Source organism: Heterodontus francisci, unplaced genomic scaffold (assembly GCF_036365525.1).
Source record: "Heterodontus francisci isolate sHetFra1 unplaced genomic scaffold, sHetFra1.hap1 HAP1_SCAFFOLD_234, whole genome shotgun sequence".
Classification (NCBI taxonomy): Eukaryota; Metazoa; Chordata; class Chondrichthyes; order Heterodontiformes; family Heterodontidae; genus Heterodontus; species Heterodontus francisci.
The window spans coordinates 1,008,581-1,034,027 of record NW_027140371.1 but is presented as its reverse complement, the minus strand read 5'-3'; the positions used below and the strand labels follow the sequence as shown (position 1 = coordinate 1,034,027).

Sequence of the window (25,447 nt, the reverse complement as noted above, 5' to 3'; positions counted from 1 at the left end):
CACACTGACCATCGAGTGTCTCTCACTGTCTGTCCTCAGTGTTCACCTGGGGACTGAGATACCCCATGATATCTCACACTGACCATCGAGTGTCTCTCACTGTCTGTACTCAGTGTTCACCTGGGGACTGAGATACCCCATGATATCTCACACTGACCATCGAGTGTCTCTCACTGTCTGTACTCAATGTTCACCCGGGGACTGAGATACCCAATGATATCTCACACTGACCATCGAGTGTCTCTCACTGTCTGTACTCAGTGTTCACCCGGAGACTGAGATACCCCATGATATCTCTCACTGAATATTTGCAGCTTTTCAACTGGGACAAAGTGAGGCTGAGATATTTACTGTTTTCTGTTGCCTGAGATCTGATGGTAAATCTAGAATAGTGAGCACTGTCTGTGAGCAGTGAGTTAGAGGGGGAGGCTGAGCTGGGAGACAGATGGAAACTTGGTTTAGAGCAGGAGGAAATTTTCCAGCTCTAATCCGGGGGATTTTCTTCCAGGGCGTGGAGTGAAACTGAGATTATTGGTATTTCGCGAGGGTGCAAGACGCTGTATAACATTAACCGTATTTTATATTAACATTAAACATCTTTCTGTCACTCAGTCACAGTCTCTGCACACACTGACCCATGTGTAAATCACACAGTCCTGGACCAGCCCTGGAGGAGCATCGATTGTACTAAGACTGAGTGCTCCAGTCAGTGGATGTGTGATAAGAATCTTGTTCAAGGATGGTACAGATTTAAAAGGTAATGTAAAGGGGCAATTTCAGATAAATGAATAAATGAGGGAGGAGTGGATGTACAAAACAGAACAAAGTGTGAGTGTAGTCTTACCTGGGTTTCCATTGCTTGTTATAACTTGAGAATCTATATTTTAAAAACTGTCAGATCTGACATCAATTCTAGTCAAGGCTTCATCTGGAGATTGAGGAAAGTTTAAATATATGTTGTAACCTCTGGAGAAGTGGGACTGAATGAACAGTGCACTCCTCCCACCTCCGTCACAGCAGTAGGAAGAGGAAGTTCTGGGAGACTGGGACTATCAGAAAGAGCAATGAGGCAGAGAGTGGATGCAGGGAAAGGGCAAGAACAGGCATCTACAGAGAGGTAAAGGGAGAATAAAGGGAGGTAACCGGGGTAGAGAGGAATATAGAATAGGAACAGAGAGTAAGGGAGATACCCGGGATAGAGGGGAATATAGAATGGGGACAGAGAGAAAAGGGAGATACCCGGGATAGAGAGGAATATAGAATAGGAACAGAGAGTAAGGGAGATACCCGGGATAGAGGGGAATATAGAATAGGAACAGAGAGTAAGGGAGATACCCAGGATAGAGGGGAATGTAGAATGGGGACAGAGAGTAAAGGGAGACACCCGGGATAGAGGGGAATATAGAATGGCGACAGAGAGTAAAGAGAGATCCCCGGGATAGAGGGTAATATAGAATGGAGACAGAGAGTAAAGGGAGATACCCAGGATAGAGGGGAATATAGAATGGGGAAAGAGAGTAAAGGGAGGTACCCGGGATAGAGGGGAATATAGAATGGAGACAGAGAGTAAAGGGAGATACCCGGGATAGAGGGGAATATAGAATGGGGAAAGAGAGTAAAGGGAGATACCTGGGATAGAGGGGAATATAGAATGGGGAAAGAGAGTAAAGGGGGATACCCGGGATAGAGGGGAATATAGAATGGGGACAGAGAGTAAAGGGAGATACCTGGGATAGAGGGGAATATAGAATGGGGAGCGAGAGTATTTGGAGATACCCGGGATAGAGGGGAATATAGAATGGGGAGCGAGAGTATTTGGAGATACCCGGGATAGAGGGGCATAGAGAATATGGACAGAGAGTAAAGGGAGATACCCGGGATAGAGGGGAATATAGAATGGGGACAGAGAGTAAAGGGAGATACCTGGGATAGAGGGGAATATAGAATGGGGACAGAGAGTAAAGGGAGATACCCGGGATAGAGGGGAATATCGAATGGGGGCAGAGAGTAAAGGGAGATACCTGGGATAGAGGGGAATATAGAATGGGGACAGAGAGTAAAGGGAGATACCCGGGATAGAGGGGAATATAGAATGGGGACAGAGAGTAAAGGGAGATACCCGGGATAGAGGGGAATATAGAATGGGGAAAGAGAGTAAAGGGAGGTACGCAGGATAGAGGGGAATATAGAATGGGGACAGAGAGTAAAGGGAGATACCTGGGATAGAGGGGAATATAGAATGGGGACAGAGAGTAAAGGGAGATACCCGGGATAGAGGGGAATATAGAGTGGGGACAGAGAGTAAAGGGAGATATCCGGGATAGAGGGGAATGTAGAATGGAGACAGTGAGTAAAGGGAGATACCCGGGATAGAGGGTAATATAGAATGGAGACAGAGTGAGTGAGGGATTTCCCTAGTTTCTGGTACTCTCTGCTGGTACCAGTCTCTCTGACTGTTAATATTTACCATCAGTTCAGGGACTGACTGTGTGATTATTGTTTCAGATCTGGTGGATGGAAGATTCCGGAGACTGCTGTCCCACAGTATCACTCCTCCAAACAGCGTCCATGCTGGTTACAGGGTAATTTCAGCCTTTATAATATCAGATTTACATTCACTGTCCAGCACTGTTCACATCAGTTACAATCTTCAATATTTATAAACTCTCATTTCAGGTTCCCATCCCAGTGTGGGACAGGGGGAAGTAACGAGGACAGTTTGTTTTAACACGGAAGGAAATCACTGCCACAAGAATCGGGAAATAAAGATCAAAAACTGCGGCAGTTATTTTGTTTATGAGTTGAAGCCAACACCCGACTGGAAAGCTGTTTATTGTACAGGTAGATTGCTGTTTGTATATGGTGCAGATGGGTGATTCTGGGATGTCCCGTGGTCACCCACAGAAATGAGACAGTTTACTCGCTCCCCTCCTTATTGTCAGGGACACAGTGAATAAAGGATGTGAAACACAAAGTGAACGTCACTGAAACTCCAGGGAACTGAACCAGACTCTGCTGTCCGTGTTGACCAGTCACTCCCTTCCTGGCAGTGCCCATGGATGGTGATAGACCCCAAGTGTAGACCTGGGCACAACACACTCTCTCTCCAGGGGCCAGTATGTGTTGTGGGACAGAGTGACTGAGGGGACTGGGATGCAGAGTCAACAAGAACCACAATGTGCATTGATATAGTGCCTTTAACCTCCTATAATATCACAAGCTCTTGACCGTAGCGTAAACAGACAGATAATTTGATACAGGATCACATTAGGTGATTGTCGGACAGGTGGAAAACCTCTTGCACCAGGATGTAGGTTTCAAAGGGGAACGCAGTGTCTGTACGCAGTGTTAACCCGGGGACTGAGATACCCCATGATATCTCACACTGACCATCGAGTGTCTCTCACTGTCTGTACTCAGTGTTAACCCGGGGACTGAGATACCCCGTGATATCTCATACTGACCATCGAGTGTCTCTCTCTCTGTCTGTACTCAGTGTTCACCTGGGGACTGAGATACCCCATGATATCTCACACTGACCATCGAGTGTCTCTCACTGTCTGTGCTCAGTGTTCACCTGGGGACTGAGATACCCCATGATATCTCACACTGACCATCGAGTGTCTCTCACTGTCTGTACTCAGTCTTCACCTGGGGACTGAGATGCCCCATGATATCTCACACTGTCCATCGAGTGTCTCTCACTGTCTGTGCTCAGTGTTCACCTGGGGACTGAGATACCTAATGAGATCACACACTTACCATCGAGTGTCTCTCACTGTCTGCACTCAGTCTTCACCTGGGGACTGAGATGCCCCATGATATCTCACACTGTCCATCGAGTGTCTCTCACTGTCTGTACTCAGTCTTCACCTGGGGACTGAGATACCCCATGATATCTCACACTGACCATCGAGTGTCTCTCACTGTCTGTACTCAGTCTTCACCTGGGGACTGAGATGCCCCATGATATCTCACACTGTCCATCGAGTGTCTCTCACTGTCTGTACTCAGTCTTCACCTGGGGACTGAGATACCCCATGATATCTCACACTGACCATCGAGTGTCTCTCACTGTCTGTACTCAGTCTTCACCTGGGGACTGAGATGCCCCATGATATCTCACACTGTCCATCGAGTGTCTCTCACTGTCTGTGCTCAGTGTGCACCTGGGGACTGAGATACCCCATGATATCTCACACTGACCATCGAGTGTCTCTCACTGTCTGTACTCAGTCTTCACCTGGGGACTGAGATGCCCCATGATATCTCACACTGACCATCGAGTGTCTCTCACTGTCTGTACTCAGTCTTCACCTGGGGACTGAGATGCCCCATGATATCTCACACTGTCCATCGAGTGTCTCTCACTGTCTGTGCTCAGTGTGCACCTGGGGACTGAGATACCCCATGATATCTCTCACTGACCATCGAGTGTCTCTCACTGTCTGTACTCAGTGTTCACCTGGGGAATGAGATACCCCATGATATCTTACACTGACCATCGAGTGTCTCTCACTGTCTGTACTCAGTGTTCACCTGGGGACTGAGATACCCCATTATATCTTACACTGACCATCGAGTGTCTCTCACTGTCTGTACTCAGTGTTCACCTGGGGACTGAGATACCCCATTATATCTCACACTGACCATCGAGTGTCTCTCACTGTCTGTACTCAGTCTTCACCTGGGGAATGAGATACCCCATGATATCTCACACTGACCATCGAGTGTCTCTCACTGTCTGTACTCAGTGTTCACCTGGGGAATGAGATACCCCATGATATCTCACACTGACCATCGAGTGTCTCTCACTGTCTGTACTCAGTGTTCACCTGGGGACTGAGATACCCCATGATATCTCACACTGACCATCGAGTGTCTCTCACTGTCTGTACTCAGTGTTCACCCGGGGACTGAGATACCCCATGATATCTCACACTGACCATCGAGTGTCCCTCACTGTCTGTGCTTAGTTTTCACCTGGGGAATGAGATACCCCATGATATCTTACACTGACCATCGAGTGTCTCTCACTGTCTGTACTCAGTGTTCACCTGGGGACTGAGATACCCCATTATATCTCACTCTGACCATCGAGTGTCTCTCACTGTCTGTGCTTAGTTTTCACCTGGGGAATGAGATACCCCATGATATCTTACACTGACCATCGAGTGTCTCTCACTGTCTGTACTCAGTCTTCACCTGGGGACTGAGATACCCCATGATATCTCTCACTGACCATCGAGTGTCTTTCACTGTCTGTACTCAGTCTTCACCTGGGGACTGAGATACCCCATGCACTGTTCACATGGGTTACAGTCTTCAATATTTATAAACTCTCATTTCTGGTTCCCATCCCAGCGTGGGACGGGGGGAAGTTCAGAGTAGAGTTTGTTTACACTGGGATGGAATTCCTGCCACTGGGTCCATGGGATAAAGATCAAAAACTGCAGCAGTTATTTTGTTTATGAGTTGAAGTCGTTACACTGTCATGCTGCGTATTGTACAGGTACATTGCTGTTTCTCTATGACCCAGGAGGGTGCTTCTGGGATGTTCTGTGTCACGGGGAGTAGGATTGGATGCTCAAGGGTTTGATAAAGATGAGAGTCTGACACTGTCTGGACTCCAGTACAAAACGTACAATCTCTTCGGGTTTTCTCCACTCTGCCCTCTTCCTTTATTACAGATCCAGAGACAGCTGGAACTGAGGAACCCGAGGAAGAATCAACTCGAGAATCCACCGGCGGTTCATCGTCTACCCCAGTGGTGTCTGGAACATCAGGTATCACCCTTGTGGGGTCCATTATAAACAGATACTCTACACAATGTGACTCCATAGAAGATCAGTTTAGTTTAGTTTAGTTTAGAGATACAGCACTGAAACAGGCCCTTCGGCCCACCGAGTCTGTGCCGACCATCAACCACCCATTTATACTAATCCTACACTAATCCCATATTCCTCCCACATCCCCACCTGTCCCAATATTTCCCTACCACCTACCTATACTCGGGGCAATTTATAATGGCCAATTTACCTGCCAACCTGCAAGTCTTTGGCATGTGGGAGGAAACCAGAGCACCCGGAGACAACCCACGCAGACACAGGGAGAACTTGCAAACTCCGCACAGGCAGTACCCAGAATTGAACCCGGGTCGCTGGAGCTGTGAGGCTGCGGTGCTAACCACTGCGCCACTGTGCCGCCCATCAGTCCTGGAGATCATCTTATTGAGGGGAGTGGGATGTCGTGTCTGAGGGGAGCGGGATGTCGTGTCTGAGGGGAGCGTGATGCGGCGGCTGAGGGGAGCGTGATGCGGCAGCTGAGGGGAGCGGGATGCGGCGCCAACTGAGGGGAGTGTGACACAGTAATGTAATGAACAGGATGGAAGATTATGCTTTTATAAAGACTGCTATCTGACATTCTCCTGACACTAGTACCATCCTGTTGACCTGTTGTGTTTTTCTCCCTGTCTCACTCTGCAATATCTCCCTCCCTTTATTACAGAACCCGAGACTTCCCAAAGTCAGAAATCCGAGGAACAATCGACTGGAGAATCCACTGAGGGTCCATCCTCTATCCCAGCGGGCTCTGGAAGCTCAGGTATCTGCCTTGTGGGGTTATCATCACAGAATCATAGAATCAGAGACTGGTTACAGCACAGAATTATCCAGTTCTTTGTGGAAATCTTCAATTGAACCTGCCTCCAGCACACTCTCAGACAGTGCATTACAGACACTAACCTCTCGCTGTGTGAATAGGTTTTCCCTCGTGTTGCCTTTCTTCTGTTCCCAACCACCTTAAATCAGTGTCTCCTGGTTCCGGATCCTCCCGTCAATGGGAACAGTTTCTTTCTGTCAAGTTGAGTCTCTCCTCACTTTTCTGCATTCGGATTCAGTTTCCACCTGTCGGAACATTTCCACCTGTCTGTCTGCATCCTTTTCACTATTCTCATAATTCACAAGTTTTGAGACATCTGCAAATTTTGAAAATGTGCCCTCCACATCCAAATCTATGTCAATGGTCTGAGCAATATTGAAGAGTCCTGTGTACAGTGACTGAGGGGAGTGTGATGCGGAGACTGAGGGGGAGCGTGACGCGGAGGCTGAGGGGGGGCGTGATGCGGAGGCTGAGGGGAGTGTGATGTGGAGGCTGAGGGGGGCGTGATGCGGAGGCTGAGGGCGGCGTGATGCGGAGGCTGAGGGCGGCGTGATGCGGAGGCTGAGGGGGGCGTGATGCGGAGGCTGAGGGGGGCGTGATGCGGAGGCTGAGGGGGGCGTGACGCGGAGGCTGAGGGCGGCGTGACGCGGAGGCTGAGGGCGGCGTGACGCGGAGGCTGAGGGCGGCGTGACGCGGAGGCTGAGGGCGGCGTGACGCAGATGCTGAGGGGGGCGTGACGCGGAGGCTGAGGGGGGCGTGACGCGGAGGCTGAGGGGGGCGTGACGCGGAGGCTGAGGTGGGGCGTGACGCGGAGGCTGAGGGGGGCGTGACGCGGAGGCTGAGGTGGGGCGTGACGCGGAGGCTGAGGGGGGCGTGACGCAGAGGCTGAGGGGGGGCGTGACGCGGAGGCTGAGGGGGGGCGTGACGCGGAGGCTGAGGCGGGCGTGACGCACAGGCTGAGGCGGGCGTGACGCGGAGGCTGAGGGGAGTGTGATACAGTAATGTAGTGAACAGGATGGAAGATTATGGTTTTATAAAGACTGCTATCTGACATTCTCCTGACACTAGTACCATCCTGTTGACCTGTTGTGGTTTTCTCCATGTCTCTCTCTGCAATGTCTCCCTCCCTTTATTACAGAACCCGTGACTTCCCAAACTCAGGAATACGAGGAACAATCGACTGGAGAATCCACTGAGGGTCCATCCTCTATCCCAGCGGGCTCTGGAAGCTCAGGTATCTGCCTTGTGGGGTTATCATTGCAGAATCATAGAATCATAGACTGGTTACAGCACAGAAAGAGGCCATTGAACCCATCATCTGCGTCCCAGCTCCCTGCAAAGGCAACTCACCTACTCCCACTCCTGCCATTTCCCCGTATCCTTGCAGATTATTTCTCCGATGATAATTATCCAATTCCCTTTTGAAAGCCTCAATTGAACCTGCCTCCAGCACACTCTCAGACAGTGCATTCCAGATCCTAACCTCTCGCTGTGTGAAAATGTTTTCTTGTCTCTGTTGCTAATTTTACCACTCACCTAAAACCGGTGTCCTCTGGTTCTGGATCCTCCCACCAATGGGAACAGTTTCTCCCTGTCTATTCTGTCCAGATCCCTCGTGATTTTGAACACCTCGATCAAATCTCCTCTTAATATTTGTGCACATTTACCCGCAGGTCCCTCTGCCCCTGCACCTTCTCCAGAATTGCATCCTTTTTTTTTATATTGCCTCTCCTCGTTCGTCCGACCAAAATGAATCACTTCACAATTCTCAGCGTTAAATTTCATCTGCCACTTGTCTGCCCATCCCACCAGCCTGTCTATGACCTCCTGACATCTCTCACTATCCTCCTCACTGTTCACAACACTTCCAGCTTTTGTGTCATCTGCAAATTTTGAAATTGTGCCCTGTCCGCCCAAGTCTCTGTCATTAATATACATCAGGAAAAATAGGGGTCCGAGCAATATTACAGAGTAAAACACAGACGCACAGAGAATTAGGAGGGAGAGATAACACTGGAGTAGAAAAGAGTAACGTTCTAGAAAGGGACAGTGTAAGAGGGAAGGTGAGAAGCTGTAAATTCAGTTTAATGTGTGGAGATGAATGTGCAGAGAGTGGTGAATGAGTTTGTTGAGCTGCAGGTGCAGATAGCCATGTGGAAATATGATGTTGTGGCAATAACAGAGTCCTGGCTCTAAGAGGGGCAGGACTGGGTCGTGAATGTTCCTGACTACAAGGTGTTCAGGAAAGAGAGGGAAGGAAGGAAAGGAGGAGGGGTATCAGTATTGATTAAGGGGAACATTACAGTGCTGTTTTCTTTTCTCTCTCTTGCTCTCACTCACTCCAGATCTCCCTCACTCATTTCCCTCTCACTCCTGTCGCCCTCCCTCCTTTTCTATCTCCCTCCTGCTGTCTCTTGTTCTCTCACTCCGCTTTCCCCCTCTCCTTTTGCCGATCACTTTGATAATCTGCCGAGTTTTCTCTGTTAGTTTTTATTTTTCCTTTCGGAGTAGTAACTGATTCTGCAGCCGATGATGTCTGGTGTCTCCCCTCGGTAAAGGCTGGTACACATTGATTCAGTGTGTAGAGGGAGTGAGATTACATACGAGAGGAGGTTCTGTGTGAAAACAGTTCCGTCCACTCATCCAGCATTCCGAATCCCAGTGAAATTCCTCTTGTCTTCATTTGATCCTCTCAGACTCGGGGTCTCCGTCTACTCCTGAGGAACATCCCGACTCCCAGCCTGTTTCTGATGACGGTGAGAACATTTCAGGAATATTAAATCCCTCCTCCTGTCTCAGTCTGGCACAAATATATCAGGACAGAGTGTCTCCAAACAGCTGTGTGATCGTTCTGTGTAGGAAAACCCATCGTTCTCACTCTCTCTCTCTCTCTCTCTGTCTTGTCTGTGCTGTCGGACAGGAGTTGCAGTCACTTGTGTTCAGTGTGAGTGGAATCATTGGGAAAACACAGGGATGTAAATCCTCCTCCGTCAGAAATATCTTTGAGCTTCTATCTCACATCCCTCTCAGAAACTCAGTTTTATCTCTGTCTCTCTCTGTTTCTCCTTTATCTGTCTTTCACCCTCATATATAAATATATTTCATTTCTGTAACTGCCTCTCTCCTTCTCTGTGGCTCTCCGTTTCTCCAGCTCCCTCTTTCATCTCACTCTCTCTGTGATGTTCTCTCTCTGTCTATCTCTCTATGTCTTTGTCTTTGACTCTCTCTGTCTCTCTATCTGTCTCTCTCTATCTGTACATCGCTCTCTGTCTGTCTGTCTCTCTCTCAGACATTCCATGTCTTTCTGTCTGTCTCTCTGTCTTTGTCTTTGTCAGACAGACAGAGAGCATCAGAGAGAGAGAGAGATAGACAGAGACAGGGAAAAGGGGAGTGAGACCGGAGTAAACACTGAATGCAAATGATCTGGGGAGATGGAACAAGGGGGCAGCAGAGAAGAGAGTACAGGATAGAGGATGATAACACAGGGAGGGGAGATTAGAGACAAGACAGGTTGAGATAGAGAGAGAATAACAGAGACATATGAACAAATGAGTGGATGATAAAGTGGAGGGAAGAGAGTTTGAATTAGAGAGGAGAGATAGTTTGAAACACGTCCCGTGCCCTGTGCTGAACTCTGGGTGTATTTAACCTGTTGATGTTGTGACTGTTGTGTTTAGAGACTCAATACAAGAGGATTAATGTGAAGATCACTTCAATGACTGATCTGGATGATGAAACTGCAAAGAGAATCGTTGTGGAGAGGGTGAGAGACTGTACTGTACTGAGGAGAAACACGGGAGACAACAGATCCTCCCTCTCACTGTCTGTATTCACTGAATGGGAGTTCCAGCTCAGAGATTTGAACAGCTCTAATTCCCCCTCTGCTTAACTTCCTGTTAACCAGATCAACCCATTCATGGAGCAGAGAGATAGAACTGCTCGAGAGGGGCTGAATGGGCCTCCTCCTGTTCCTGTGTGACAGGGGTGAGAGGGGCTGAATGGGCCTCCTCCTGTTCCTGTGTAACAGGCTCGAGAGGGGCTGCATGGGGCTCCTCCTGTTCCTGTGTAACAGGGGTGAGAGGGGCTGAATGGGCCTCCTCCTGTTCCTGTGTAACAGGCTCGAGAGAGAGACTGAATGGGCCTCCTCCTGTTCCTGTGTAACAGGCTCGAGAGAGGCTGAATGGGCCTCCTCCTGTTCCTGTTTGACAGGCTCGAGAGGGGCTGAATGGGCCTCCTCCTGTTCCTGTGCAACAGGCTTGAGAGGGGCTGAATGGGCCTCCTCCTGTTCCTGTGTAACAAGCTCGAGAGGGGCTGAATGAGCCTCCTCCTGTTACTGTGTAACAGGCTGGAGCGGGGCTGAATGGGCCTCCTCCTGTTCCTGTGTAACAGGCTGGAGAGGGGCTGAATGGGCCTCCTCCTGTTCCTGTGTAACAGGCTTGAGAGGGGCTGAATGGGCCTCCTCCTGTTCCTGTGTAGCAGGCTTGAGAGGGGCTGCATGGGGCTCCTCCTGTTCCTGTGTAGCAGGGGTGAGAGGGGCTGAATGGGCCTCCTCCTGTTCCTGTGTGACAGGGGTGAGAGGGGCTGCATGGGCCTCCTCCTGTTCCTGTGTAACAGGCTCGATCGGGGCTGCATGGGCCTCCTCCTGTTCCTGTGAAACAGGCTGGAGAGGGGCTGAATGGGCCTCCTCTTGTTCCTGTGTAACAGGCTCGAGAGGGGCTGAATGGGCCTCCTCCTGTTCCTGTGTGACAGGGGTGAGAGGGGCTGAATGGGCCTCCTCTTGTTCCTGTGTCACAGGCTCGAGAGGGGATGAATGGGCCTCCTCCTGTTCCTGTGTAACAGGCTCCAGAGGGGCTGAATGGTCTCCTGATGGTACAGTTACCACTGTCTGATCTCTCTCACTCTCCCCATTCTCTACCTCTCACAGTCTGTCACTCTAACTCTATTTCGTTCTCTGCCTCTCTCACCCACTCTGTCTCTCTCTGTCTTTGTCTCTTTTTCTGTCTGCCTCTTTGTCTCTCCCTCACTCTGATGCCCTCTTGCTCTCTCTCCCACTGTCTCTCTCTCTCTCTTTCTCTGCCTCTGTGTCTCTCTCTCTCCACCACTCTCCCTCTGTCTCTCTCTGTCTCTGCCTCTCTCTCCCTTTCTCTCTCTGTCTTCCTCTTTCATTCTCTTTCTCTCTCTGTCTGCCTTTCTCACTCTATCTCTCTCTCTGTCTATTTCTCTCTGTTACTCACTGTCTGTCTCTCTCTCTCTCTGTTTCTCTCTCTGTCTCCCTCTCTCTCTGTCTTGCTCACTGTCTGTCTCTCTCTGACTTTCTCACTCTGTCTCTCTCTCTGTCCCTTTCTTTATCTCTCTGTCTGCCTCTCTGTCTCTCCCTCACTCTGATGAACTCTTGCTCTCTCGCTCTCTCTCTCTTTGTTTCACTCTCTGTCTCCCCCTCTCACTGTCTTTCTCACTGTCTCCCTCTCTCTCTGTTTCTGTCTCTCTCTGACTTTCTCACTTTGTCTCTCTCTCCCTCTCTCCTCTCTCCCTCTCTATGTCTCTCTGTCTGTCTCTATCTCGCCCTGTCTCTCTCTCTCTCTGTCTCCCTCCCTCTCTGTCTCTTTTTATCTCTCTGTCACTCTGTCTCTCTCTATCTCTCTCTCTGTCTCTATCTGTCTCTGTCTCTCTCTTTCTCCCCCTCTCTCTCTGTCTTTCTCTCACTCTTTCTCTCTCATTATTTCTCTCTCTCTCTTTCTGCCTCTCTCTCTCTTTGTCTCTGTCTCTCTGTCTGTCTCTCTCTGTCTGTCTCTCTCTGTCTCTCTCTCTCTGTCCCTCTCTATCTGTCTCTGTCTCTCTCTTTCTCCCCCTCTCTCTCTCTGTCTTTCTCTCACTCTTTCTCTCACTATTTCTCTCTCATTATTTCTCTCTCTCTCTCTGCCTCTCTCTCTCTTTGTCTCTGCCTCTGTCTCTCTCTCTCTCTCTATTCACTCCTCCCTCTTGCAGTAACACTCTCCTTTCTCCTGTCTGTGTTGTAGATGAACCAGATGTTCCGGGACCAGTGCCCAAACACAAAGATCGAATTGGATCCGGAAGATGTTGAGTGCTCGGCTAGTGAGCCTGTGGAAGTGTGAAGGAGATCGGTCGGTCAGCGAGTCCCCGACACGCGTGATCCAGTCTCTGTGTGTTTGACAGCCTCGCTCGACAACCGCACCATCTTCCCTTCACCTTGTTTAACCCACGCAAACTGTCAGCAAAGGGTTAATCTCCGACTAGAAGTCTGCTAATGTTATACTGCTATTGGTGTGTCTTTCTAGCGCTGGGGTGTGGGAGCTTTAAGCAATCGCTTTGTTAAATAGAGAAGTGAAATCCCATTCTTTATATAGTGACCATTGGTCAGCTGAGCCCAGACTGACCCGACAGCTCTGGTCCCTTCCAGGATGAAGCGATCTCATGTTGAATGAGGGAGTTTCATTAAAGATCTACCATTGAGTACAGGTCCCTAAGCTTCAGGGAGCTGTCAGCACTGAGAACAGGGGCACTGACAACAGTTAGTCCTTGTCGAAGGAGAACCTCTGTCTCTGCTCTGTCACACTGCGTGTCCAACATCCAGTACTGGATCAGCAGATATTTCCTCCCACTAAATACTGGGAAGACTGAAGCCATCGTCTGTGGTCCCCGACACAAACACCATTCTCGGACCACCGACACCATCTCCGGTACCTGTTTACAACTGATCCAGACACTTTGCAGCCTTTGCTGTTGTGTTTGAGCCCCGAGATGAGTTTCCGACCACATACCCGCTCCATCGCCAAGACTGTCCCTTTCCACCTCCGTAACATCACTCGACTCCGCCCCTGCCTCAGCTCATCGGCTGCTGAAACCCTCATCCCTGCCTTTGTTACCTCCGGACTGGACGATTCCAATGCTCTCCTGGCCGACCTCACATCTTTCACACTTCCTGATGTCATACTCATGCAAACGTTTGCTGCTGGTATCTTAACTCACGCCCAGCCTTGTTTACCCATCACCCCTGGACGTGCTGCCATTCACAGACTCCCTGCTCCTCCAATTTCCCATTATTAACATCCTCAGACTTGTTCTCAAATCCCTCCGTGTCCTCGCCCCACCCTCCCTATCTCTGTCGCCTCCTCCAGCCCCTACAAGACTCTGCGATCTTCTACATGCGTCCAATTCCGCCCTCTTGTGTATCCCCCACCCCCCCCAATTTTAATCACTCCTCCATTGGTGGCCAGACTTCAAAGCTGCCTTGGTGTTGAGCTCGGCAATTTCCTCCCTCAATCTCTCCGCCTCTCCTTACACGGAATTGTACTCCTGAGGCAGGGAAGAGGGAATGTTTGCACCTTCGCTCAGGGTCAATCAGTTGAAGTGTCATGGAAAGTCCCATTGGTGACAGCTCTGGAGTGTAACAATGGAAAAACATCAGCAAGGAGTGAGCTTGGCTGTGCAGGCTCCATTGACAGACATTCAGACAAGGAGAGTCGCTGCTTGGAAAGGGATCGCCGAGGGGCTTTAACAGGTTCGACTCCCCGAAAATCCAGTGTGCTTGTAAATCCGATTGTAAAGTGCGTGTTTAACGTTTTATTGCGTGTTCTGTCTGCTCAATACATTGATGAATCCTGAGATTGACTGTCTCAAGAAGTTTATTGATTTTGCCGGAATTGTTTTCCTATCTGATCATGGAAATCCGGGGTTTTTATTCCTGGGAGGGAACTCTCTCACTGTGAACCGAATTGAACCCTCCTCCGAAGCTGAGATATCCTTCCTGAGGTTTGGTGCACAGAACTGAACACAGTTACTCCAGACGGGGTCCAATCAGGGCTTCATACAACAGTAACACAACATCCATCGCTTTCTATTCCAGCCCCCTTGAGGGATAACGGACAATATTCTTTTGCTGTGATAGTCACTTCTTTTTAATCATCTTATCTGGAAACAAAACTGCAGAAAGGTTATTTCAGTGAGCGGGAGGTCTCTCTATGTACACTCTCCACCAGGTTCCGGTCCGCAGATGTATATCAGAGATGAGAAATTTCCCACTGGCGGCTTCTCCTGGACCGACATTAAAAAAAAATCACGCTGTCAGTTTCACAGCTGACAGCTGCTGACATCGGGATTAGCGGCTTCCGAACTTCGTACAATTTCGGGGTTTTCCGGCGGATTCTTTGAAAAGCCCGCCGGAAAATGGCCTCCCCCTGCTGCTAATTCACACGTAACTGACCAAGCAGAAACCCCAACTATGGTTCCAGTTGTAATCTTAAGCTTCTGTGCTGAGCCCTCCCGCTCTCTGTAACTGTCAGAGAGAGAGCGGGCAGGGGGACAGACAGAGGGGGAGAGACAGAGGGGAGGAGGAGAGAGCTCGGGGAGTGGGTGAGAGAGTGGAGGGGAGAGTGTGGTGGGTAAGAGAGAGAGATAGGTTGAGAGAGAGGGAGATAGAGGGGCGGACAGAAGGAAGAAAGAGAGATAAGGGAGGGGGAGGGGAGGAGAGAGAGAGAGGGGGCAGAGAGAGAGAGAGCTGGGGGTGGTGGGGAGAGAGTGGGCAGGGGGGCAGACAGAGGGGAAGAGGACAGAGCACGGGGAGTGGGTGAGAGAGTGGAGGGGAGAGAGTGGGGGGAAGAAAGATGGGGTAAGAGAGAGAGATAGGTTGAGAGAGAGGGGCAAACAGAAGGAAGAAAGAGAGATAAGGGAGGGCAGGAGAGAGAGAGGGGGCAGAGAGAGAGAGATTGGGGGGGGAGAGAAAGCAGGGGAAAGAGAGCGGGGGTGTTACAACCAGGTGAGAAATGTGTCTTGGGGTCTGTTACTATCTTTACCTGGTCTTACTGTAACAGGGTTTCATTTTAAACACACTGTGGTTTGAGCTCCCCCTTTGTGAATCCTTGTTCACAGCTTTCCAATTATAAGGCAAAGCAAAGCCTTTCTTTGCTTTAAAGAAGAAAGATGAAATTTGCTAAACCTTAAACATAAACTCTAATACGGTTAACGCCTACGGATATATGACGCGCCCAATGCTAGCATGCACATGCAATACACACATGCAAATAGGGACAGAAAAGAGAAGAAAAGATAAATAGAACAGTTTGAGGCAATATCTTGTTACTGTTTCTCGAGCTCTCTGTAGTCCTTGATTGAAGATATGGTCGTGCGTTTCATTGAGGCCCACTATTCTTCTTAAACCTTGTTCACGTAGGAGATTTTTTCTCTCTTTGAGTTTACGTGTTTTCAGTGGTTTCCGATGCAGGTGAGAGTGAGATGAGGACAGACAGGAGAGAGGTCTTATCAAACCAGGAGCTTTTGTTAGTTTGAATCCTTTGTTGGAAATTCAAATCTCCGCAGACAGCCAGTCATGTGACTGTGTTTACTATGGAGAAGGACGATGTCGGTGTAGAGTTCAAGGAGGGGGATTGTGATATCCTTGAACATATTAGCATTGAAAGGGAGGAGGTATTAGTGGTCTTAGCGGGCTTAAAAGTGGATAAATCCCCAGGCCCAGATGAGATGTATCCCAGGCTGTTATGTGAGGCAAGGGAGGAAATTGCAGGAGCTCTGACACAAATTTTCAAATCCTCTCTGGCCACAGGAGAGGTGCCAGAGGACTGGAGGACAGTGAATGTGGTACCATTATTCAAGAAGGGTAGCAGGGATAAACCAGGTAATTACAGGCCGGTGAGTCTAACATCAGTGGTAGGGAGATCATTGGAAAAATTCTGAGACAGGATTAATCTCCACTTGGAGAGGCAGGGATTAATCAGGGATAGTCAGCATGGCTTTGTCAGGGGGAGATCATGTCTAACTAACTTGATTGAATTTTTCGAGGAGGTGACTAGTTGTGTAGATGAGGGTAAAGCAGTTGATGTAGTCTACATGGACTTCAGTAAGGCTTTTGATAAGGTCCCATTTGGGAGATTGGTTAAGAAGGTAAGAGCCCATGGGATCCAGGGCAATTTGGCAAATTAGATCCAAAATTGGCTTCGTGGCAGGAGGCAGAGGGTGATGGTCGAGGGTTGTTTTTGCGAGTGGAAGCCTGTGACCAGTGGTGTACCACAGGGATCGGTGCTGGGACCCTTGCTGTTTGTAGTGTACATTAACGATTTAGACGTGAACCTAGGAGGTATGATCAGTAAGTTTGCAGATGACACGAAAATTGGTGGTGTCGTAAATAGTGAGGAGGAAAGCCTGAGATTACAGGACGATATAGATGGGCTGGTAAGATGGGCAGAGCAGTGGCAAATGGAATTTAATCCTGAGAAGTGTGAGGTGATGTATTTTGGGAGGACTGACAAGGCAAGGGAATATACAATGGATGGTAGGACTGTAGGATGTACAGAGGGTCAGAGGGACCTTGGTGTACTTGTCCATTGATCACTGAAGGTAACAGCACAGGTAGATAAGGTGGTTAGGAAGGCAGATGGGATACTTGCCTTTATTAGCCGAGGCATAGAATAGAAGAGCAGGGAGGTTATGATGGAGCTGTATAGGTTTAATGTTCATGTGGCCTCAGTCTTGGCAGGCGGGGGGTTTGCCTGACTGGTGGGCGGATGGGGAGAGAGAGAGAAAGGGGCAGAGAGAGAGAGAGAGGTGAGGGGGGAGAGAGAAAGAGGGTGGTACAGAATGAGAGAGGGGAGGGGAGAGAGAGAGTGGTAAATGGGGGAACGGAGAGAGAGAGAAGGGGGAGAAAAGTGCGAGAATAAAATGGGGAAGAGAGAGTGCACAGCAGAGAGGGGGGACTGAAAGAGAAAGGGGGTACACAGACAGTGAGGATGACACAGAGGGGAGCAGAACAACACAGAGAGGTGGGAACACAGAGAGAGGGATAGAGAGTGATCAACATCACTCCTGACAGATGGGCATCTATCTGGAATACTCTGCATCACTGCAAAAAGCGTGCACACAAACATTGACATCTTGTGCAAGCAACAAATTGCCAGGCATCTCACTAAATCAGTGTCCACATAGTGACGAGAAAGTACGTCAATAAATTAATCTTCTCATTTGGAGCTTCTTCCCAAAAATCCCCATTAGTTGTTGCTTTGATTAATAGCAAGATACAATGTTAATACCTTTATCTCTCTGAAATTGTCACACCTGTTCCCCACGTAAGACAAAAATTGTAATGAGGCTCGTCCCCCCACCACTCGAAAAGGTTGGACAACTCTGCTCTCGAGAGTGTACACAGGGAGTTCGAGATTAAGAGGGAAGGGGAGAGATAGACAATGGGAAAAAGGGATGGAGAGAGTAGAACAGAGGGGAAGAGATAGATAGATAGAGATGGAGAGAGATTACCAGGGAGAGATTGCTGGAGATTAGATTAGAGATACAGCACTGAAACAGGCCCTTCGGCCCACCGAGTCTGTGCCGACCATCAACCACCCATTTATACTAATCCTACACTAATCCCATATTCCTACCAAACATCCCCACCTGTCCCTATATTTCCCGACCACCTACCGATACTAGTGATAGGTAAATTGGCCATTATAAATTATCAACCTGCAAGTCTTTTGGCCTGCAAGTCTTTTGGCTTGTGGGAGGAAACCGGAGCACCCGGAGAAAACCCACGCAGACACAGGGAGAACTTGCAAATTCCACACAGGCAGTACCCAGAATCGAACCCGGGTCCCTGGAGCTGTGAGGCTGCAGTGCTAACCACTGCGCCACTGTGCCGCCCAAAGGTAGAGATGATCTCTCTACCCACGCCTATCACTCCCTTTCTCTCTGTCATGCTCTCTCCATCTATATTTCTCCCTCTGCCCTGATGTCTCACACTCCATGCCTCTCTCTCCTATGTCTATGTATACAGAAATGTCCAATGATTACATTTTTACATTTGCTCATTCAATGTAACCTAACAATCTCTCTCTCTCCAACATTATCTCTCGGTCCGTGAACAGAGTGACCTTGGAGTGAGAGTCCACGGATTCCTGAGGCTGGCAGGACAGATGGATATGGTGTGTGAGGCGGCTTGCAGGACACTTGCCTTTATTGTCCGATGTATAGAATAGAAGAGCAGGGAGGTTTTTCTCGAGCTGTTTGAAACACTAATGAGGCCACAGTTCGAGTAAATAACTGTGTACAGTTCTGGTCAGCACATTACAGGAATGGGGGAGGGGGAAATGGGGTAATGGGAGAGGGGTAACGAAGTCCTGTTAGTTGCAAAGAATAATAAATAGTTATTGGTACCGAGTCATCGTTTCCCTGCATCGAAAGACCACGAAAACAGCCAGGACCTCAACCCTCCCTATTTCTGTAACCTGTTCATTGATCCCGGTTCCCTCCCTCACCCAGGAGTCAGTCCCCCAACTCCACTGATTATTCCCACAGTGTTGGTGTTCCTGCCCCTCGCTTGAACTGCAGAGAATTTACAGTGCAGGAACAGGCCATTCGGCCCGATGCATTCATGCTGGTGTTTGTGCTCCAAACGAGCCTCCTCCCACCCCTCTCTTCATCTCACCCCATCCACATCTCCTCCTGTTCCTCTCTCCCTCATGTCTTTATCCAGCTTCCCTCCCCCTCCCCCATTAAATACATCTCCACGATTCGCCTCATCCCACTCCCCATGCTGGTGAGTTCCACATTCACCCCACTCTCCACGTAAAGATGTTTCTCCAGAATTCCCGATCGGATTTATCAGCGACTGTCTTATATTGACTAGTCCCCCTAGTTCTGGTCACACCCGCGAGTGGAAACATATCTACGTCTACCTGATCGAAACCCCCTTTGGTAATCTCCAAGCCCTCTGTCAGGTCAACCCTCAGCTTCCTCTATTCTGGAGAAATGAGCCCCAGTCTGTTTAATTTTTCCCCATAGTTATAAACCCTCTCAGTTCTGGTCTGGTCCTTGTGAATCTGTTGCTGAAGTTGTTGAAATTGTTGGTGTTTTTCTCCTGTTGAAGTTGTTGTTGAATTTGTTGGAGCCATGCTCCTGCTAAAGTTGTTGTTGAATTTGTTGGTGGTTTTCTCCTGCTAAAGTTGTTGTTGAATTTGTTGGTGGTTTATCTCCTGAGGTTGTTGTTGAATATGTTGGTGGGTTTTCTCCTGCTGAGGTTGTTGTTGGATTTGTTGCTGCTTCTCTCCTGCTGAAGTTGTTGTTGAATTTGATGGTGTTTACCAAACAAATATAACAACAACCTCAGCAGGAGAAATAAACACCTGCAAATAAAGGCCAGTTACCCGACCCGAACCCGATGGGACCCGACGAATTGTGTTAGGTTTGGGTCGGGTCGGGTTGCAGTTCCGGGTCCGGCATTCGGGCTTGTGTTGGGCCGGGTCAGGCAGGCTCTATCACAGGTAAGTGGCTCCAATGTTCATTTAATTTTTGGACAAGAAAGGTGGTTTTGTTACAGTTATTATAAGCTAGTGCAGATCAGCAACAAAGTGAAAAACGGAAGCCAGGTTAACTGAATCTTCCAGTGGTTGGGTCGGGCGCGGGAAAAAATGGAAGGGATTGCAGACCCTAGCCGGCATTTACAACAAATTCAACAACAACTTCAGCAAGAGAAAAACACCAACAAATTTAACAACAACTTCAGCAGGAGACACACCAACAAATTCAACAACAACTTCAAGAGAAAAACACCGACAAATTCAACAACAACTTCAGCAAGAGAAAAACAGTGCCAAATTCAACAACTTCAGCAAGAAACACCGACAAATTCGACAACTATTTCAGCAAGAGAAAAACACTGCCGAATTCAACAACTTCAGCAAAAGAAAAACACCAACAAATTCAACAACAACTTCAGCAGGAGAAAAACACCAACAAATTCAACAACAACCTCTGCAGTCGAAAAAAACAACAAAAAATTCAACAACTTCAAGAGAAAAGCATCAACAAATTCAACAGCAACTTCAGCAACATAAAAACACTGACAAATTCAACAACAACCTCAGCAAGAAAAAACACCAACAAATTCAACGGGCGGCACAGTGGCGCAGTGGTTAGCACCGCAGCCTCACAGCTCCAGGGACCCGGGTTCGATTCCGGGTACTGTCTGTGTGGAGTTTGCAAGTTCTCCCTGTGTCTGCGTGGGTTTTCTCCGGGTGCTCCGGTTTCCTCCCACAAGCCAAAAGACTTGCAGGTTGATAGGTAAATTGGCCATTATAAATTGTCACCGGTATAGGTAGGTGGTAGGGCATTATAGGGACAGGTGGGGATGTTTGGTAGGAATATGGGATTAGTGTAGGATTAGTATAAATGGGTGGTTGATGTTCGGCACAGACTCGGTGGGCCGAAGGGCCTGTTTCAGTGCTGTATCTCTAAACTAAACTAACAACAACTTCAGCAAGAGAAAAACAGTGCCAAATTCAACAACATCAGCCAGAGAAAAAAACCAACAAATTCAACAACAACTTCAGCAAGAGACAAACACCAACAAATTCAACAACGACTTCAGCAAGAGAAAAACACCAACAAATTCAACAACAATCTCAGGAGCAAGAAACACCAAAAAATTCAACAACAACTTCAAGGAAAAAACACTGACAAATTCAACAACAACTTCAGCAAAACACCAACAAATTCAAGAACAACTTCAGCAAGAGGAACACCAACAAACTGAACAACTTCAGCGAGAAAAACACCAACAAATTCAACAACAACTTCAGCAAGAGAAAAAAACCAACAAGTTCAACAACAACTTCAGTAAGGGAAAAACACCAACAAATTCAACAACAACCTCTGCAGTAGAAAAATACACCAAAAAATTCAACAGCAACTTCAGCAAGAGTAAAAAACCAACAAGTTCAACAACAACTTCAGTATGGGAAAAACACCAACAAATTCAACAGCAACTTCTGCAGGAGAAACACCGACAAATACCACAACAACTTCAAGAGAAAAACAATGACAAATTCAACAACAACTTCAGCAAGAGAAAAAACTAACAAGTTCAACAACATCAGTAAGGGAAAAACACCAACGAATTTAGCAGCAACTTCTGCAGGAGAAACACCGACAATTACCACAACAACTTCAAGGGAAAAACACCAACAAATTCAACAACAATCTCAGGAGCAAGAAACACCAAAAAATTCAACAACAACTTCAAGGAAAAATCTCCGACAAATTCAACAACAACTTCAGCAAGAGGAACACCAACAAACTCAACAACTTCAGCGAGAAAAACACCAACAACTTCAACAACAACTTCAGCAAGAGAAAAAAACCAACAAGTTCAACAACAACTTCAGTAAGGGAAAAACACCAACAAATCCAACAGCAACTTCAGCAAGAGAAAAACACCAACAAATTCAACAACAACCTCTGCAGTAGAAAAAAACACCAAAAAATTCAACAGCAACTTCAGTAAGGGAAAAACACCAACAAATTCAACAACAACTTCAAGTGAGAAACACTGACAAATTCAACAACTTCAGCAAGAAACACCGACAAATTCAACAACAACTTCAGCAGGAGAAACACCAACAAATTCAACAAATTCAGCAAGAAACACTGACAAATTCAGCAACAACTTCAGCAAGAGACAAACACCAACAAATTCAACAACGACTTCAGCAAGAGAAAAACACCAACAAATTCAACAACAATCTCAGGAGCAAGAAACACCAAAAAATTCAACAACAACTTCAAGGAAAAAACACTGACAAATTCAACAACAACTTCAGCAAAACACCAACAAATTCAAGAACAACTTCAGCAAGAGGAACACCAACAAACTGAACAACTTCAGCGAGAAAAACACCAACAAATTCAACAACAACTTCAGCAAGAGAAAAAAACCAACAAGTTCAACAACAACTTCAGTAAGGGAAAAACACCAACAAATTCAACAACAACCTCTGCAGTAGAAAAATACACCAAAAAATTCAACAGCAACTTCAGCAAGAGTAAAAAACCAACAAGTTCAACAACAACTTCAGTATGGGAAAAACACCAACAAATTCAACAGCAACTTCTGCAGGAGAAACACCGACAAATACCACAACAACTTCAAGAGAAAAACAATGACAAATTCAACAACAACTTCAGCAAGAGAAAAAACTAACAAGTTCAACAACATCAGTAAGGGAAAAACACCAACGAATTTAGCAGCAACTTCTGCAGGAGAAACACCGACAATTACCACAACAACTTCAAGGGAAAAACACCAACAAATTCAACAACAATCTCAGGAGCAAGAAACACCAAAAAATTCAACAACAACTTCAAGGAAAAATCTCCGACAAATTCAACAACAACTTCAGCAAGAGGAACACCAACAAACTCAACAACTTCAGCGAGAAAAACACCAACAACTTCAACAACAACTTCAGCAAGAGAAAAAAACCAACAAGTTCAACAACAACTTCAGTAAGGGAAAAACACCAACAAATCCAACAGCAACTTCAGCAAGAGAAAAACACCAACAAATTCAACAACAACCTCTGCAGTAGAAAAAAACACCAAAAAATTCAACAGCAACTTCAGTAAGGGAAAAACACCAACAAATTCAACAACAACTTCAAGTGAGAAACACTGACAAATTCAACAACTTCAGCAAGAAACACCGACAAATTCAACAACAACTTCAGCAGGAGAAACACCAACAAATTCAACAAATTCAGCAAGAAACACTGACAAATTCAGCAACAACTTCAGCAAGAGACAAACACCAACAAATCCAACAACGACTTCAGCAAGAGAAAAACGCCAACAAATTCAACAACAATCTCAGGAGTAAGAAACACCAAAAAATTCAACAACAGCTTCAAGGGAAAAACACCGACAAATTCAACAACTTCAGCAAAACACCAACAAATTCAACAACAACTACAGCAAGAGAAAAACACCAAAAAATTCAACAACGACTTCAGCAAGAGACAAACACCAACAAATTCAACAACGACTTCAGCAAGAGAAAAACATCAACAAATTCAACACCAATCTCAGGAGTAAGAAACACCAAAAAATTCAACAACAACTTCAGCAAGAGGAACACCAACAAACTCAAGAACTTCAGCGAGAGAAACACCAAAAAATTCAACAACAACTTTAGCGACAAAAAAACCAACAAGTTCAACAACAACTTCAGTAAGGGAAAAACACCAACAATTTCAACAACAACTTCAGGAGAAAAACACTGACAAATTCAACAACAACTTCAGCAAGAGAAAAACACCAACAAATTCAACAACCTCTGCAGTAGAAAAAAACACCAAAAAATTCAACAGCAACTTCAGCAAGAGAAAAAAACCAACAAATTCAACAACAACTTCAAGAGAAAAACACCGACAAATTCAACAACAACTTCAGCAAGAGAAAAACACCAAAAAATTCAACAACGACTTCAGCAAGAGACAAACACCAACAAATTCAACAACGACTTCAGCAAGGGAAAAACACCAACAAATTCAACAACAATCTCAGGAGTAAGAAACACCAAAAAATTCAACAACAACTTCAGCAAGAGGAACACCAACAAACTCAACAACTTCAGCGAGAAAAACACCAACAAATTCAACAACAACTTCAGCAAGAGAAAACACCAACAAATTCAACAAAAATCTCAGCAAGAAAAAACACCAACATATTCAACAACAACTTCAGCAAGAGATAAACACCAATAAATTCAATAACTTCAGCAAGAAACACCGACAATTCAACAACTTCAGCCTGAGAAAAACACCAACAAATTCAACAAGAGACAAACACCAACAAATGCAACAACAACTTCAAGAAAAAAGCACTGACAAATTCAAGAACAACTTCAGCAAGAGGAACACTTACAAACTCAACAACTTCAGTGAGAAAAACACCAACAAATTCAACAACAACCTCTGCAGGAGAAAAATGCACCAACAAATTCAACAACAACTTCAGCAAGAGGAAAACACTGACAAATTCAATATCTTGTTACTGTTTCTCGAGCTCTCTGTAGTCCTTGCTTGAAGATATGGTCTTGTGTTTCATTGGGGCCCACTATTCTTCTTAAACCTTGTTCACGTAGGAGACTTTTTCTCTCTTTGAGTTTACGTGTTTTCAGTGGTTTCCGATGCAGGTGAGAGTGAGATGAGGACAGACAGGAGAGAGGTCTTATCAAACCAGGGGCTTTTGTTAGTTTGAATCCTTTGTTGGAAATTCAAATCTCCGTAGACAGCCAGTCATGTGACTGTGTTCACTATGGAGAAGGACGATGTCGGTGTAGGGTTCAAGGAGGGGGATTGTGATATACTTGAACATATTAGCATTGAAAGGGAGGAGGTATTAGTGGTCTTAACGGGCTTAAAAGTGGATAAATCCCCAGGCCCAGATGAGATGTATCCCAGGCTGTTATGTGAAGCAAGGGAGGAAATTGCAGGGGCTCTGACACAAATTTTCAAATCTTCTCTGGCCACAGGAGAGGTACCAGAGGACTGGAGGACAGTGAATGTGGTACCATTATTCAAGAAGGGTAGCAGGGATAAACCAGGTCATTACAGGCCGGTGAGTCTAACATCCGTGGTAGGGAGACCATTGGAAAAATTCTGAGACAGGATTAATCTCCACTTGGAGAGGCAGGGATTAATCAGGGATAGTCAACATGGCTTTGTCAGGGGGAGATCGTGTCTAACTAACTTGATTGAATTTTTCGAGGAGGTGACTAGTTGTGTAGATGAGGGGAAAGCAGTTGATGTAGTCTACATGGACTTCAGTAAGGCTTTTGATAAGGTCCCATATGGGAGATTGGTTAAGAAGGTAAGAGCCCATGGGATCCAGGGCAATTTGGCAAATTAGATCCAAAATTGGCTTAGTGGCAGGAGGCAGAGGGTGATGGTCGAGGGTTGTTTTTGCGAGTGGAAGCCTGTGACCAGTG

General features: G+C 46.9%; 1 protein-coding gene across 1 annotated transcript in view; it reads left to right on the top strand.

The window, feature by feature from the left end:
• Positions 1 to 13,419: 13,419 nt before the first annotated feature.
• LOC137359388 (uncharacterized protein MAL13P1.336-like) overlaps positions 13,420 to 25,447 on the top strand; it is a 45,384-nt gene continuing 33,356 nt past the window's right edge. The window contains exons 1-2 of the mRNA XM_068025371.1: positions 13,420 to 13,633; positions 14,057 to 14,225. Of these exons, the coding sequence (XP_067881472.1) occupies positions 13,420 to 13,633; positions 14,057 to 14,225 (383 nt within the window). The remainder of the gene's footprint in view (positions 13,634 to 14,056; positions 14,226 to 25,447) is intronic.